Source organism: Panthera pardus, unplaced genomic scaffold, assembly GCF_024362965.1.
Source record: "Panthera pardus isolate Hobbes unplaced genomic scaffold, ASM2436296v1 HiC_scaffold_26, whole genome shotgun sequence".
Taxonomy (NCBI): domain Eukaryota; kingdom Metazoa; phylum Chordata; class Mammalia; order Carnivora; family Felidae; genus Panthera; species Panthera pardus.
Window position 1 is genome coordinate 2,189,841 of NW_026526832.1, and position 14,073 is coordinate 2,203,913.

Here is a 14,073-nt window from a genome sequence, read left to right on the forward strand (position 1 = left end):
CTTCTGGTGAGGTTAATTCCCACCAGTGACCTAACTACTGGAGGACAATGGGAGGGATGAGAAGGGAGAGATGTAATAAGTTGTGTATTTTTTTAATGTTTACTTATTTTGAAAGAGTGTGCACACGTGGGGGAGGGGCAGAGAGGGAGAGAATCCCAAGCAGGCTCCGCGTTCAGCATGGAGCCTTACGAGGGGCTCGATCTCAGACCATGAGATCATGACCTGAGCTGGATTCAAGAGTTGGATGCTTAATTGACAGCCATCCGTGCACCCCATAAGTTGTGTATTTTTAAGGCCCACTCTGGCTACAGTAGGATGAAAGATGGTTGGGGAGGGGATGAGGTTAGAGCAGAGGAGGCCAGTACAGTAAGCAATTAAAGTGAGTATTGAGCATTGTATGTCCTGAGAATAGAATGGTGAACAAGACAAACTTGGTCTCTACTCAGTGGAGACCCAGATATTGTGAGAGTGAGAAATCCAATGAAGAAAACCCAGCAAGATGTTTTTATCATAAAATGTCAGTGCTCTGAACGTTTTTATAATTCAGAGAACCAATTTATGGTGAGGTCTCTTAAATGATGGGCTTCCTTGCCCTGGTGTTCTAAAATACACTCTCCATTCTTTCTGTCGTCTACATTTTCTAGAAAGGTGAATTTCTCACTTCAGACTCTATATGTTGGTCTCTACACTACATGGGTTGTATGATTTTCTGCCAATTTCTAGTCAGGAGGGATCTTTTTAACTCCGTTTGAAGGCTGCATTCAGCCACTGTGCAAGGGCCGCCGTTCAAGGAAAGGACTTTGATGTTGTTTCCCCTCTAGAAGAAAAGTGTTCTTTAAAAGGAAACCTGTTATTTGTCAGTGTTCAAGACTAATCATTTTGGGAGTTTCTGAACATGCACTTAAGGTTTCCTTTCATTCTTAAGACCCTGTTGCTTCTAGTGATTTTAGATTAGTGAGCTCATCAATTAGTCCTAAAGAGGAATTGTACAAGACATTATTAAATTGTCATGAAAGCTTTGAGAAGTAGTACAGGAAATTTGGGCAGATGGCCTTTGACTTGACTAGTGTGTACCAGTGGCATGTGAAGAGTAGGCAGTCTAGGGTTTTTGCCGTCAGGGGCCCAGGCTCCTGTTCTCCACAACCTTAAGGTGTGGCTTCAGTTTCACCTCTTTGTTAGACATATAACTGTGTTAGGCAAAAAGAGGAGGAAAGGGGTGGGAAAAGGAGCTTGCAGTTGAATTAGCCTCTTTGAAGAGTCTCCTAGAAGCTCCAGCCAGTGACTTATTAGCCACACTTGGCTGGGGGCAAGTCTGGGAAATGTCTGGGCACATCACCCCCTGTAATACAACAAGGGTTCTGCTGGTAAGGGAAAAGGGGAGAATGGTTGGTAGGCAAGCAACCTGCGAATTCTACCCCCCTGCACTGTGCATCTCAGCCAGGAAACAGGTGACATTTCATTCACATAAAGGAATAAACCATCAGCACCAGCGGTCAGTGCAGCCTTCCACCTGCCCTGAGATATTAGACAAATGAGGAGTTAGCTATCCCTGAACCATCTCCATGAGCTGCATTTCTTGGCCCCTCTTGGTATTTGTTTTAGAAGCAAAGCCCTCACCCTAACTTCAGACAGGATCCCTACTCTACCCTTGTTCTAGAACATACTCTTTCCCATTTGTTTCATTTCAGAGCAGGTGGTAACCTTCGTTTTCTACCTTGGGCAGCATAGGTGAAAAAAAATACTTTTGGTTTGAGGTGCTTACAGAGAGTTTAGAGAACTTCTAAATTTTAAAATTAAAAACAATGTAGGGGATATAGTCAATGGTATTATTAACACATTATATGGTGACAGATGGTAGCTACACTTGTGGTGGCATAGCATAGTGTATAGAGTTGTTGAATCACTATGTTGTACACCTGAAACTAACATCGTGTCTTAACTATACTTCAATTAAAAAAAGGTGGGGGCGCGGGGGCGGCGCCTGGGTGGCTCAGTCAGTTAGGCATCTGACTTTGGCTCAGGTCACGATCTCACAGCTCATGAGTTCGAGCCCTGCGTCGGACTCTGTGCAGACTGCTCAGAGCCTGGAGCCTGCTTTGGATTCTGTGTCTCCCTCTCTCTCCCTCCCCAGCTCATGCACTCGCTTGCTCTGTCTCTCAAAAATAAATATTTAAAAAAAAAAAAAAAAAAGGCAGGTAAGATACTCAGTAATAGCGTAGCAGCTGAGAGTTTGGGCTACAGGATTGGACCTGAGTTCAGACCTTGATCCCACCAGGTTCTAGTGTGATCTTGGGCAAATGACCAAAACTTCCTATGCCTTAGTTTTCTCATCTGTAAGAAGAATAGTACTAGTTCCTACTTCATCGTTCTGATGAGGCCCAAATGAGAGAGCGGGCCCATGCCGAGTGCTAAATAACTGGTAGCTATTATTTTATTTCAGTCGCTAAAACATAAGAACAAATGGCATCTGCAGATCACAACCACCTAAAGGAGAGCAGAAAAGGGGAATTAGTAACTGGCCTGCAAAAGTGAGGTTTCCCAAAGTGGTGGGGGCTTCAGTAGGTGGTGAGGTGACAAAATGGTAGAACACACAGGCTTTTTCTGCTCTGCCAACTTTATTCGACGGCTGTAAGGATGGTGGAGCTCTCTCGCAGCAGGGCAGTGGGGGGCGTAAGGGGTGGCACTCAGAAGGTGAGGCTGAGGGGAGCTTCAATGACAGTGTGAAGGCTGTGTGCATCTGGGAGTGAGCTCTCCTGAGGTGAGCTGCGCAGGAAGGGTTGTCCTCCCTAGCACTGGGATGCTGAGATCCCTGGGTACATACATAAATGTGTATCTGTTGGAAATGGTTACTGTGTGCCCATTTCTGAGAATAGGAATTGGGAGAATCAGGTGACTGCATTCAGAGTGTAATAGGTACTACACCAGTTTTGAAAAATTGGTACTTTTTTCGTATACATTTTGTTACTATGTTCCAGGAGCTGTTCCAGGAGCTTAAAAATACATTTGAACTCATATCCTTCCCAACAACCTTTGAGGTAGGGACTATCATTACCCCCATTTTACAAGTGGGGAGACAGAAGTTTCGAGGCCTTAAGTGCTTGCTAGAGAACACACAAAGTAGCAGAGCCAGGAAGCTGCCTTCACAGCCTCTGCATTTAACTTAATCTAAGGCAATCGTGGCCTCCTTCAGTTCCTTTTGGTGGAGAAACATAGCTCAGGCTTCTTTTAGGAGCAGGTTAGGTGGTACCTGACCCTCGTGGTCACAAAACTGTGTGCGGGGGGAAGAATCTGCCCCCGGGGCTGGAGGAAGGGGTGGCTTCTTGCTGGTGAAAAAGAGAAACTTCTCCCCCTCTCAGTGGTTGTGGAGTCATGCGGGATGTTCAAGTGTAGGGTGGGATCTCTGAAGAGCAGTGTCACAACTGGAGAAAGAAACGACAAAGTTCTCTGACTTTTTTTCTTCCGCCAATGGGGTATGTTTTGTTGAATGAATGAATGTTAAGTGAACTGCCTTGGAGCTGTTTCCAGCCAACTGTGACCAAGTTAACTGCATAATGGAGAACTCATTTCTCTACTTCCTGTTTTTCAGGGTCCAAAGAATGTGTTGTGGGCATCATCCTCCAGGGGGAGTTTGTAGAACCAATGCTTCAGGCTAGAACTTGCAAGTGAACCATGACCTGGACCTGAGGCTGCCGGCTTTGAACCATGAGGTGCTTCTTGTGCCTGTGCAGGATGAATGGCGGGTGTTTGTGGTTGCCAGCAAGCCCTGAGCCTAAATTCACAGCCCACCTTGAACATGCTTTAGGCCTCAGCCTGCACATTGTTTTTCTATTTTCTCCCTGGTCCTGAGCGCCAACTCTAATGCATACCTTTTCCTATGTTGATACTTTGAATCCCCAAAGTAGTGTTTACCATCTTAGTTGTGGTAAGTATGGTGTGGTAAATTAGGGAGTATGAAAAAATCAGTAAGTCTTGAACCCTCTCCAGAGCCTCCCCAGTGCGGCTTCCCTGCTGCTCATCACCTGAGCTGAAAGCGGAGGAGGGAAGGCCCTTTTCCTGCCTTCACCCTGGCCCTGGTTCTTTGACATTGGCCCTCCACAGCCAGCGCCATGAGGAGGCCGGATGCTCCTTGTCACCCTTTTCAGGGACCCAGGGACAGCTTCCACAGGCAGCTCTGAGCCTGGAGCCAGCTCTGAGCTGAGTCTCAGTCCCTGGACTGGCGTCTGGTTCTGGTCAGCTGGATATGTTCGGGGAGGAGGGGGGCAGGGGCAAGACTTTGTCTTATGGGAAGTTTCTTAGCTTTCACAACTGCCTTTTCACATTTGCGACGCTTTTTCCTCTTGATTTCTGTTCCTTAAAACTTTTGGTTTTTGAAAATTAAGGTTGCCGAAGGCAGTTTTAGGAAGGCAGGGAAAGTTCTCTGTGGACCTGGTGCTGGCTGTGTTGAGTGTGTTCACGTAATGACGTCTTGGAGCTGCTGTATACTTAGGATTTGGGCACTTTTCAGTATGTATATTTGACCTCAACCACAGCCTGAAGATTTTATGCTTCCTTATTAGAGGTATCAGCTCATCTGTTACCACGAAAGAACAAAAGACAAGGTGTTGCGAGAAGACGCTAATCAGTTTTTCTTTTTAAGTTTATTTATCGATTTTTGAGAGAAAAAGCACAAGCAGGGGAGGGGCAGAGAGAGAGAGGGAGACACAGAATCCAAAACAGGATCCAGGCTCTGCCCGAGCTATCAGCACAGAACCCAGTTCGGGGCCCAAACCCACGAACCATGAGATTATGACCCGAGCCAAAGTCGGATGCTCAACCGACTGAGCCACTCAGGGGCCCCAAGGCTAACCAGTTTTAAATGATGTGAAAATAGGGGAGTGCACAGTGAAAGTAGGGACCGACCCAGTCATTTTACTTTTAGGTTTTTACCCTAAAGAAACAAAGCTGTGTGCAAAGTTTTGTCAGCGTTATTACAGTAGTGAAAAACTGGAAACTTCAATCCTGAGTAATAGTTAAATACATAAAAGATGCTACAATCAAAAACGGAGTGCTATCTTGTCCTTAAAAAGCATGCCATAAATGTTTGTTTTTTAAAGCCATTTATAAACACACAGTGCAATCCCACTTTTTAAAAACAGAAGTATGTACTTCACATACATGCATAGAAAATAGAGAATGTGCACCGTAATATTAACAATGGACTATACCCGAGACAAAGAATTACAGGTGATTCTTATTTCCTTATCTACGTTTTTTTCTTCCAAGCAGCACTCACTGCTTCCGCAAGTCCATAAGAGAGGAAGTGTGCATGTAGGGCAGCATGCTTGGCTCTCAGCTTCCTTACCAGACTGACACGCAAATCACACTCGGAAAGGAGTGGTCTCCCCTCCTTCATGGGCCCCTCTGCAATGCAAGGGCTGGGCGAGCAGTTTTGTCCCCCTCCCCTGCAGATTTCACAGAGATTTTCTTCATGTGCCAGGATTCAGTTAACCCTTTCCGTTTTGAGGCATTCCTACTCCATACAGTTTCACACTTCATAATTTACAAAGTCTGATACTATTCAACTACATTATCGAACTCTGAAAGGCAGAAGTTCTCTTATTCTATTACCTCTTTGGGGCTATGGCTCTATCACTGGTGCTCAAGAAATAATTTGTGCCCTTGAGGTTTGAGACACAACACCCCACGCTGAAACAGAGGTCTCCAGAAGAAAGATCTGAATGGCTGGAGGAAGAGCCCTGAACCTTGCTGTGACTCTGATCAAGCTGCCCCCCCCCATCCCTGGATGTCCACTGAAGAGGTTTGGGCTAAGCTATGTCAAGGTTCCCTCCTCCCCCACCAGCTCTAACCGCCAGATTCCGAGAACATGGCTCACAGTAGCTCTGGCCTGCCCACCCTTTACCCCAGTGCGTGCACACAATGGTATCGTAACCCTTGTGGTGTATTGTAGACATACAGTCTTGTTTTGTGTCAACTGAGGAAAACACATAAAGAAAAAGTCACTTCCCCACCCCACCCCCATGAAAATAATAATGAGAACAGATACATTAAGAAGGAAGCTGGAAAAACAGAAAGGGAAGGACTGTTACTGTCCTCATAAAGAGAGTTTTATTTGGTCTTGTAGTGGCTGGTGCATGGGGCCCATCTCCATGTTAGACGTATCTCTCTGAAGGGCTAGGCTTGCCTCCTGCTCTGACCACGGGCCTGAAAGAGAGACAGGTGACCAACTGTTACTGCAGCAAGAGCCCCCACGGTGTGATGCAACATCCATGCATGTCTCCCCACCCTCTCCAGCCTCCCGGCCCCTACAGGGCCTGAGGACTTGTCCCTGGAACACCAGCATGGGGCTGGGTGAGTGATGTCAGCAACCCTGTCAAGCATCACTTGTCTGTCGTCTCGCGGTCACAGCTACCTGAGGAGTGAGGGGCACTGGGAATGAGAGACTGGAGAACTTGCCCAAGGTCACATATCTAGGAGGTGGTGGAGCCAGGGTCTGAACCCAGTTTGTCTAGCTTCTTGGAGCCTTTGTCAGGGTACCCATGGAGGTGACAAAAAGAGGCTGATAACCAACATCATCAGTTGACCTGATTCTCAGCCCCTGGGAGGATCACAGGGATAGGGGAGGATGTGAGCAAACCACCACCATCAGCCACGCAGAGCTACTTTATCTAACACAAACAACCCACATTTGATGTCACACTAAAAATGTGTGTTAATTCAGTACTGGGCTAGTGCCTCCTAAATGGGCTAATGCATCATGAGTGTCATGTCTACGCACACCATCCTCCCAAACGTCTCTGTGGAAGCTGAGCTGCCCTCAGTCATCACTAGATATGTTAACTCAGGCATGTGGATCCCTGAGATATGCTTACTCAGTATAGCTTTGCATTCTAGGGCAGAGTTGCGTTCTCAGTTCCTTTTTCTTTTTTTAAGTTTATTTATTTTGAGAGAAAGAGAGAAAGAATCCCAAGTAGGGTCTGCACCGTCAGTGCACAGCCTGATGTGGGGCTCAGACTCACAAACTGTGAGATCATGACCTGAGCCAAGATCAAGAGTCAGACATTGAAACAACTGAGCCATCCAGGTGCCCCTCTCCGTTCATTTCAGAATGAGAATTTTCAGAAAAGATACAGATAAGGGATGATTCTCCTCCAAAAGCTCCCAACTGCACCCCAAGTACTTGAAAATGCTAAAAATCTTTCTCTGTTTTGAAAGGGTCTTTATCCCCTTGTTATAGCATTTAAAACAGGCATTGGAAATTCATTACATTTCCATTGTTACATATATATATATATATATATATATATATATATATATATATATATATATATATATAAAGATATATGCGATAGTGAAGTTGACTTCCTGCAGGGAAATATCAAGGAGTGTGAAATGCAAACCCTAGGAATGAAACTTGAAATAATTTGGGGGCGCCTCAAAAATTAATGACTCAGTTAAGTGTCAGAGTCTTGATCTCAGCTTAGGTCATAATCTCACAGTTGGTGAGTTCAAGCCCCACATCGGGCTCTGCACTGATGGTGCAAAGCCTGCTTGGGATTCTGTCTCTCCCTTCTCTCTGCCCCTCCCCTGCTTGTGTGTATGTGTGTGTGTGTGTGTGTGTGTGTGTGTGTGTGCATGCGCCCATGCTATCTCTCTCTCAAACTTAAAAAACAAACCTTGAAATATTTTTATCTACTGAAAGAAACCAGTGAATATAATTCTTACATGTTATCCTTAAACAACCCCATCCCCCAACCCCCCAATCGTAGGAAGCAGCCTGAGTTTTGGGTAGACATCGCAGCTCTGCTACCTGCTGATTGTATGGCCTTGGACAAGTCACTAAATGTCCTACCCATTAGTTTCCTCATCTGAAAAATGGTGGTCATGGTAACTACTTGTAAAATTGTTATGAAACTTGAAATTAATATATATATGTATATATATATGTATATATATGGCTAGTAGCTGGGACTCTGCAGGCTTTATCAAGTGGTTTATTATTATCGATAATCTGGGTGTCATCATGTCTCTGCCGTCTTTGGTGGGTTTCTTGAGCTGAGCTGCTAATCTGTGAGATGGGACTGTGGTATCTCTCACATGGGGTTGCTGTGTGGATAAGAGAGATCCTGAGTGTAGCCCCACCATAGTGCAGGGCTCCAGTGGTGCCAGTGAGATGTTAGGGCAGGGCTGCCTCAGCCTAAGTTCAAAGGACAGTGGAGACGGAGACCTCTCTTCCAGACACTGGTCTTTGTTTTTGTTTTTTTCCTGATCATTTCAGAATGATCACAGCCTGGAATTGGATCAGGGAGTCACTTGAGCTGCCAGATAGTTAACTGCCCCTGCCTCTGGTTCCCTTTTCTTCCATTCCAGTCCTTGGTCATAAATCCAGGCCCTGCATTGACACAGGGAAATTAGGAACCTAGACCATTGTTTATTTGGTTCCCTGATAGAAGATTGGCTCTCTCTCAAAACACTAGACTCTCAAAAATCTAGAACAAGCAAGTGGGAAGGAAAAGTTTTCTTAAGAAAACAATAAAAGCCAGCTGGAATCATCCAGATGAAGAGACCTCAGGTCTTTGAGGAGCTAGGATTCATTGGGGGAATGCTTCAGATGGGATTTTTGGTGCTAGGCCAAATAAGAGGGAGATTTACTATAGTCACACTGCTCTCCCCATTAGCCCAACCTGTGCCCCCATTTCCCCCACAGTGCCTGCCTTGTGCCTCTCTTTGCTCAAGAACTATGCTGATTCCCTGCTCCCAGAATTCCACTGCTGTGGCCTCTCTCTGGGAAGGGTTCCCACCGACTGCTGTTTGGGAAGCCCGGCCTCTGCCCAGGGCTGCCCAGTGTTAGGCCCAGGGATTACAAAACACTCACCTCGGACATTTGCAAACACGTCTTCGGTTCCCTGGATAAGAAAAAGAAGGGGTAAAGTGACTGACCCCCCCCCCCAACAGTCCCCAGATAGAGTTTCTCCCTCCCTTTTCCTATTTCTTTAGGATTATAACTTTTGAGAGCCAGGTAAGGGAATTTTCCTTCCCTCTTCTCATCAATTTTAAAAAGCATTGAAAATACAGATGTGGGTTAAGATGAGTTAGTACAGTTACCCACGGTGGGACCCAAAGTAGTAGGGGATTCATGAGGAGGCGGCTAAGGGTCAGTCTCAACTCCTCATGGTTTTGACCAGCCTTTCTGGGCACTGGTCCCAGGGCCACAGCGGCAGCCTCCCCCGCGGGCGTTTGTGATAAGCCAGGATCTGTGCGCTCGCTTGTCCTTAGCCAATGGACTCACCACAGCTACGGCCCCTGGGATAAGGGCTCTGTCGTCGGGAAAATGTCCCGGAGAGTGGAAAGCAGAGGGACAAGGGACTTTCTTGAGTTCTGTCTCCAGGAAAAAAATGGGCCCTGCCTTACCCTACAGTGCAGCTCGGAGTCCCAGAAATCTCCATCCTGTCTGCGGGCAAGGGCTGCTTAGAGCAAGCCGCGCAATCGGAGTCAGTGGAGCAGACCGCTTCCCGTAACTCCGCGCTTCCCTAAGACTTACTGTGGTTGCAGATGACGGTGATGACCAGCGACAGGAGAAGGAAGGCGCAGGTCCCAGCCAGGGGTGCCCAGATGTAGATGTCACAGGACAAGTCCAGCCCACTTGCTTCCACTGAAGACACCGAAAACGCCGACATTTAGGAGCCGGCCGGCGATCCTCCCACCCCATACCACCAGCTTGGGCCTGTCTCTTGGGTCCGGGTCTGTTTTCCCACCACGTGGACAGCTTTCGCCTCTACCTCCAGGATCAGGGCTGGCCCTAGCGGGGGCTCTCCCTGCGGTCCGCACGGCCCCTGGCCGGTTCCCGCCCCGGGACCTTGTGCCTGTCTCACCTGTGCTGCCCGCTGAAGGCTGGCAGGTCCCCGGGCGCAGAGACACCCGCTGAGACGTGGTGATGGGCGCCTGAGTGGGCGGTCGCGGCGCGGGCGTAGTGGTGGGCTTGACTGCGGGAAAAACACAGCCTAGTTGGAGTCGGACCGGGGACATCTACCTTAACCCTCCCCACTGCCCCACGCGCCTCTGCCCCAGGGGGCGCCTCCTCCGCGCTCGCGGATCTCTGCACTCAAGGCGGGGAGACGGATTAGGGACTTCGAGGATTCGCGCTCACCCCTTTGCGGCGCGCGCGGTACCCTGCCGAGTCCCCGGCTCCGCCAAGCGCACCCGGCGCCTCGGACCGGAACGCAGGAGCCCGCTCCCGGTCACCCAGCCTCTCTCCATGGCTCAACCCGCAAGCTTGCGGGCTTGGGTTGATATCCGCCGGTCACTGACGAGCAAACGCTGACTCACAGAATTTAAGTAACTGCCCAGGAGTAGACGAGCACCCGAACTCGAGCCCAAATCGGCCGGACCTAAGAAGCCATCTTCAGCCTCGACCCAGCCGCATCTTAGCCTCAGCTTCCTCGTCTGTGAAATGGGAGCAGTATTAAGGAGCCCCCCCCCCCCCCACACACACAAGGTCTCTAAGAGGCTCGAAAGCGGGGGGTTCGTGTGAACACGGGTTCAGAGAGGAGTCCTAAACCGCACACCGAGAGGTGCCGCGCCCTGGGCGCTCGGACCTGGCAGGAAGACCGGGACGAAGGCGCTGAAGTACAGAACGGAGTTGCTCACGACCGAGCAGAAATAGTAGCCTTCTTCCTCCTTGCGGAATCTGTGCAGGGTGAGACTGTAGAGGGTGTCCTGAATCCTCTCGCCCGAGATCTGTTTGGGGTCCAGCCCCTCGGCCAACTTGGTCCGGCTTCTGGAGAGGTACGCCAGGAAGATGGGGCGGGCGGCAGGTTCGTTCTTCTGGAAGAGCCAGGTGCAGCCCGGCGCCGCGCTGGACAGCAGCACCTCGCACTGCAGCTCCACCCGCTGGCCGAGCCTGCCCTCCACCTTCCCGGGCGATAAGCGGAACGGGCTCGGCCCGGCGGCTGCGGCGGCATCTGCGGGTGGCAGGTGTCCAGACTGAGCCGGGAGCCCGGCGCCCCGCGTCTGCCCCGCCCCCGCCCTCCCCGAGGGTCGCCAACTCACGAAGCAGCAAGGCCAGCGGCAGGAGCTGGGCAGTCACCGGAGAGGCCATGGCGCACTCGGCGCTGAGTGACACGAGCGGACGCGCGCAGGAGCTGGTGGGACCCCGAGGGGAGAAGTTGCGCCCTTCGCCGGCCGGCCGAGGAGCCAGATTTCGCGTTCGGAGGATGTGATGTCATCCGAAGCCCCGTCGAGGAGAGTGGCCCTGTTTTTCCGCGGTTGCCACCTTCCAGCCCGGTGAGGGGGCTGGGAGGGGGATGGTGGTCCGTGATCTAGATGGGCCATCGAAGTAGGCTTTACAGGACAGCTGGGGTCAGTGGAGAACTGCGGGTTTGTGGATGAAGAAAAAGGCTTGCAAATGACCCTCGGGAAAGGCTCTCTTGTGGGGGCGACGGAGACAGAGGTTTACAAGAGGTGAGGGTGAGGGTGAGCAGGAAAGCAGAGCACACACGTCCCCTTCCTCTGTAGTCACTCAGAATGTCTCTAGCAAGATGGGCACTGAGGGTTGAGGATGGAGAGGCGTTGATGATTTGCAAGCTTCTCTGGCCAGGGGACTCTGGGTGTTCCGCCGGAAGGAGACTACCATGGGGCAGGGGCCACTCAGCCTTGTGTGGTACTGGCGGTCAACTGCTGACCACACCCGTGGAGATTTCTCCCTGTTGCTAAACTTCACCTCACAGGTTTTGTTTTTTTTTTCTTGTATGGTGTAGCCACTGCAAACAGTGGGGCCTCTACACCAGTGACTCTCTTGGCTAGACCTTCAGTCACCCTGCCATGATCATTATTCTCATAAAGGGGATCTGAGAGTGTGACTCCTGGAGGCGCCTATCAAATCCAGGACTGAATGGGAACTGAAACACAGGTTGGCTCCTCCCAACCTCTGCCCAGTCCCCTGGCCCTGCATTCTCACGGGGACTTGAGGTCGTCAAAACTCCTCTTGCCTTCGTTGTTCCCTTTGCGGGAAATACCATTCTGTTTAAGCCCTGGGGCCGGCTCCAGTGCTGTGGGATTTAGACCTCATTCCTCTGTGTACCTGACTTTAGGTGCTTGGCAGGGACATGTGTGTAGCCTGGGTGAATGCCTGGGGGGAGACAGTTTTCTTCCCAGGCTCCTGCACACCGTGTCCCCTTCCTTTTTGTAGATTGCGGTCCTGAAACCTTCCGGCTCCAGTAGGATGCCCCTCCTCCCTTTTCTTATGGTTGCCTGAGCCTTTCTGCTTTGAATCCCATAATGAATGTACCTCACACTGTTGCTACTTCATTCTAGAGTCGAGCCACGTGGCATTATCTGTGCCATGTGTCTGCCCCACCTGTGAGTTTTGCCTGGCGAAGACTGTGTCTCAGACACCCCTCCCCACCATGTCACATCATAGCTTGGGGTGAGCTGTGCTTGCAAAACTTTAAGTGTTGAATGGGCTATAAAAAAAAAAAAAAATTTTTTTTTAATGTTTATCTCAGAGAGAGAGAGAGACAGAGCATGAGCAGGGGAGGGGCAGAGGGAGAGGGAGACACAGAATCCGAAGCAGCCTCCAGGCTCTGATGCGGGGCTCGAACTCATGGACCATGAGATCATGATCTGAGCCAAAATCGAGATGCTCAACTGACTGAGGCACCCAGGCGCCCCTACCTGTTACATTTTCAAATGGAAGATGAGGGAGGCTGGGGAAGGAAAACCTTTTGTAATGATGGTTATGACTGTGGCTCACAGTAGGGCATCATCCCCTGGCATATAGATGTATACATGTGTGCGTGTGTCCCTGGCTGTGTATACACGGTGCTGTGCCTTAACTCACATGAATGAGGGTGATGGAGAAAGAGCCAAGACCAGACAGGCCATGTCTGTCTCCTGAAAGAGAGCTGCAGCTGGCTTGGAGGCCTTCCAGCCTTGCAGCTAAGAAAAGTGTCAGCCACGAGGGTGGCAGCCCCTTTGTACAGAGCACTACAGAGGGTTGAAGGGAGGGGGATGCCAAGGCAACGTGTGAAACAAAGGAGGCTTTGTGATATTTTTTTTTTACAGAATGTGGCGGATTCTCGATGCAACCACGAGGACATCCGCTCCGCAGCAAGCAGGAGAGCAGATGCAATCCGCGCGCAAATTCGGGGGATACTTGCATGCAGTAGGGCCAGGTGTGCAGAGGGCTGAGCGGGGCCTGCCCTCCCCTGGCAGGTGCATCCCCTACCCCAAGCCACGGCACTCCAGCGGGGTGGCGTGAAGAAACGAGAACTACACTCCGCCAGGCGAGCCCCTTCTTTTTAAAAACATCCAGAGAGAGACAAGGTAGGAGAGTCACCAGTTTCTGTGCTGAATTGAAGCAAGTCTTTGTTTTTCTGGAGGTGTTCGTTCTTAAAACGTGGAAGTAAAATCATCTTAACTGACATGACACGAAGACACTCAGAAGGCATACACGGGCAGGGCAGGGGTACGAAATTAATCAGGGCTCCGTGCCACAGCTCCTAAGACACTGACTACACGGACAACTTGAAATCAGTGGCCCTGCTGCCTCCTCTTGCCAATCCAGTTCTGTGGGGACAATACTGTCTCCTTGGAAGGAGTTAGCTTGTTTGGGCCTAGAAAGGCCTTTGGGTTCTAGAGTTGACAGGGCTTTGCTTTATCTCAGTGACAAACACCTGTCAACGTCACTCCCACTTTTTCTGGAGAATGTTTCAATCTACAGACACATTGTCAAATTGTATGTCTTTGAGTTTGCATTGTGTTGTTACATATAGATTTAGTTCATTCATTTAAAATGGTGTATAGTAGGGGCGCCTGGGTGGCTCAGTCGGTTGGGTGGCCGACTTCAGCTCAGGTCATGATCTCACAGTCGGTGAGGGCTGTGAGTTCGAGCCCCGCGTCGGGCTCTGTGCTGATAGCTCAGAGCCTGGAGCCTGTTTCGGATTCTGTGTCTCCCTCTCTCTGACCCTCCCCTGTTCATGCTCTGTCTCTCTCTGTCTCAAAAATAAATAAATGTTAAAAAATAAATAAATAAATAAATAAATAAAATGGTGTATAGTAGCATTATCTTGTGAATAC

The 14,073-nt window shown here is 49.6% G+C and overlaps 2 protein-coding genes and 1 long non-coding RNA gene across 4 annotated transcripts in view; 2 read left to right on the plus strand and 1 right to left on the minus strand.

Moving 5' to 3' along the window:
- Nucleotides 1–3,815, plus strand: part of RMND5A (required for meiotic nuclear division 5 homolog A) — a 68,981-nt gene extending 65,166 nt beyond the window's left edge. Inside the window, exon 11 of the mRNA XM_019444097.2 lies at nucleotides 3,587–3,815. The gene's annotated coding sequence lies outside the window, so the exon portion shown is untranslated. The remainder of the gene's footprint in view (nucleotides 1–3,586) is intronic.
- A 2,267-nt stretch (nucleotides 3,816–6,082) lies between these two features.
- CD8A (CD8 subunit alpha) lies at nucleotides 6,083–11,211 on the minus strand. Of its 2 annotated transcripts, none has more exons than XM_053890921.1 (6): nucleotides 11,047–11,211; nucleotides 10,593–10,958; nucleotides 9,870–9,980; nucleotides 9,539–9,649; nucleotides 8,873–8,903; nucleotides 6,083–6,201 (listed from the first exon to the last, which is right to left on the minus strand). In XM_053890921.1, exons 1-6 carry the CDS (start codon nucleotides 11,093–11,095, stop codon nucleotides 6,150–6,152), a joined length of 720 nt encoding a protein of 239 aa, XP_053746896.1. In that variant the 5' UTR covers nucleotides 11,096–11,211; the 3' UTR covers nucleotides 6,083–6,149. The 2 variants fall into 2 exon arrangements, with proteins under 2 accessions (XP_053746896.1, XP_053746895.1); XM_053890920.1 differs by having other exon boundaries at nucleotides 10,563–10,958.
- On the plus strand, nucleotides 11,175–13,795 carry LOC109264219 (uncharacterized). Its single transcript, XR_008418001.1, has 2 exons — nucleotides 11,175–11,280; nucleotides 13,060–13,795. It is a non-coding gene; the product is annotated as an uncharacterized LOC109264219 (long non-coding RNA).
- The last annotated feature ends 278 nt before the right edge of the window (nucleotides 13,796–14,073 follow it).

Coding starts and splice junctions, on each gene's coding strand:
- CD8A (XM_053890920.1), bottom strand. CDS start 11,095: ATGGCCTCTCCGGTGACTGCCCAGCTCCTGCCGCTGGCCTTGCTGCTT. Junction 9,981..10,562: donor CCAGGGCGCGGCACCTCTCG/GTGTGCGGTTTA, acceptor TTTTTCCCGCAG/TCAAGCCCACCACTACGCCC. Junction 8,904..9,538: donor CACCGTCATCTGCAACCACA/GTAAGTCTTAGG, acceptor TTTCTTATCCAG/GGAACCGAAGACGTGTTTGC.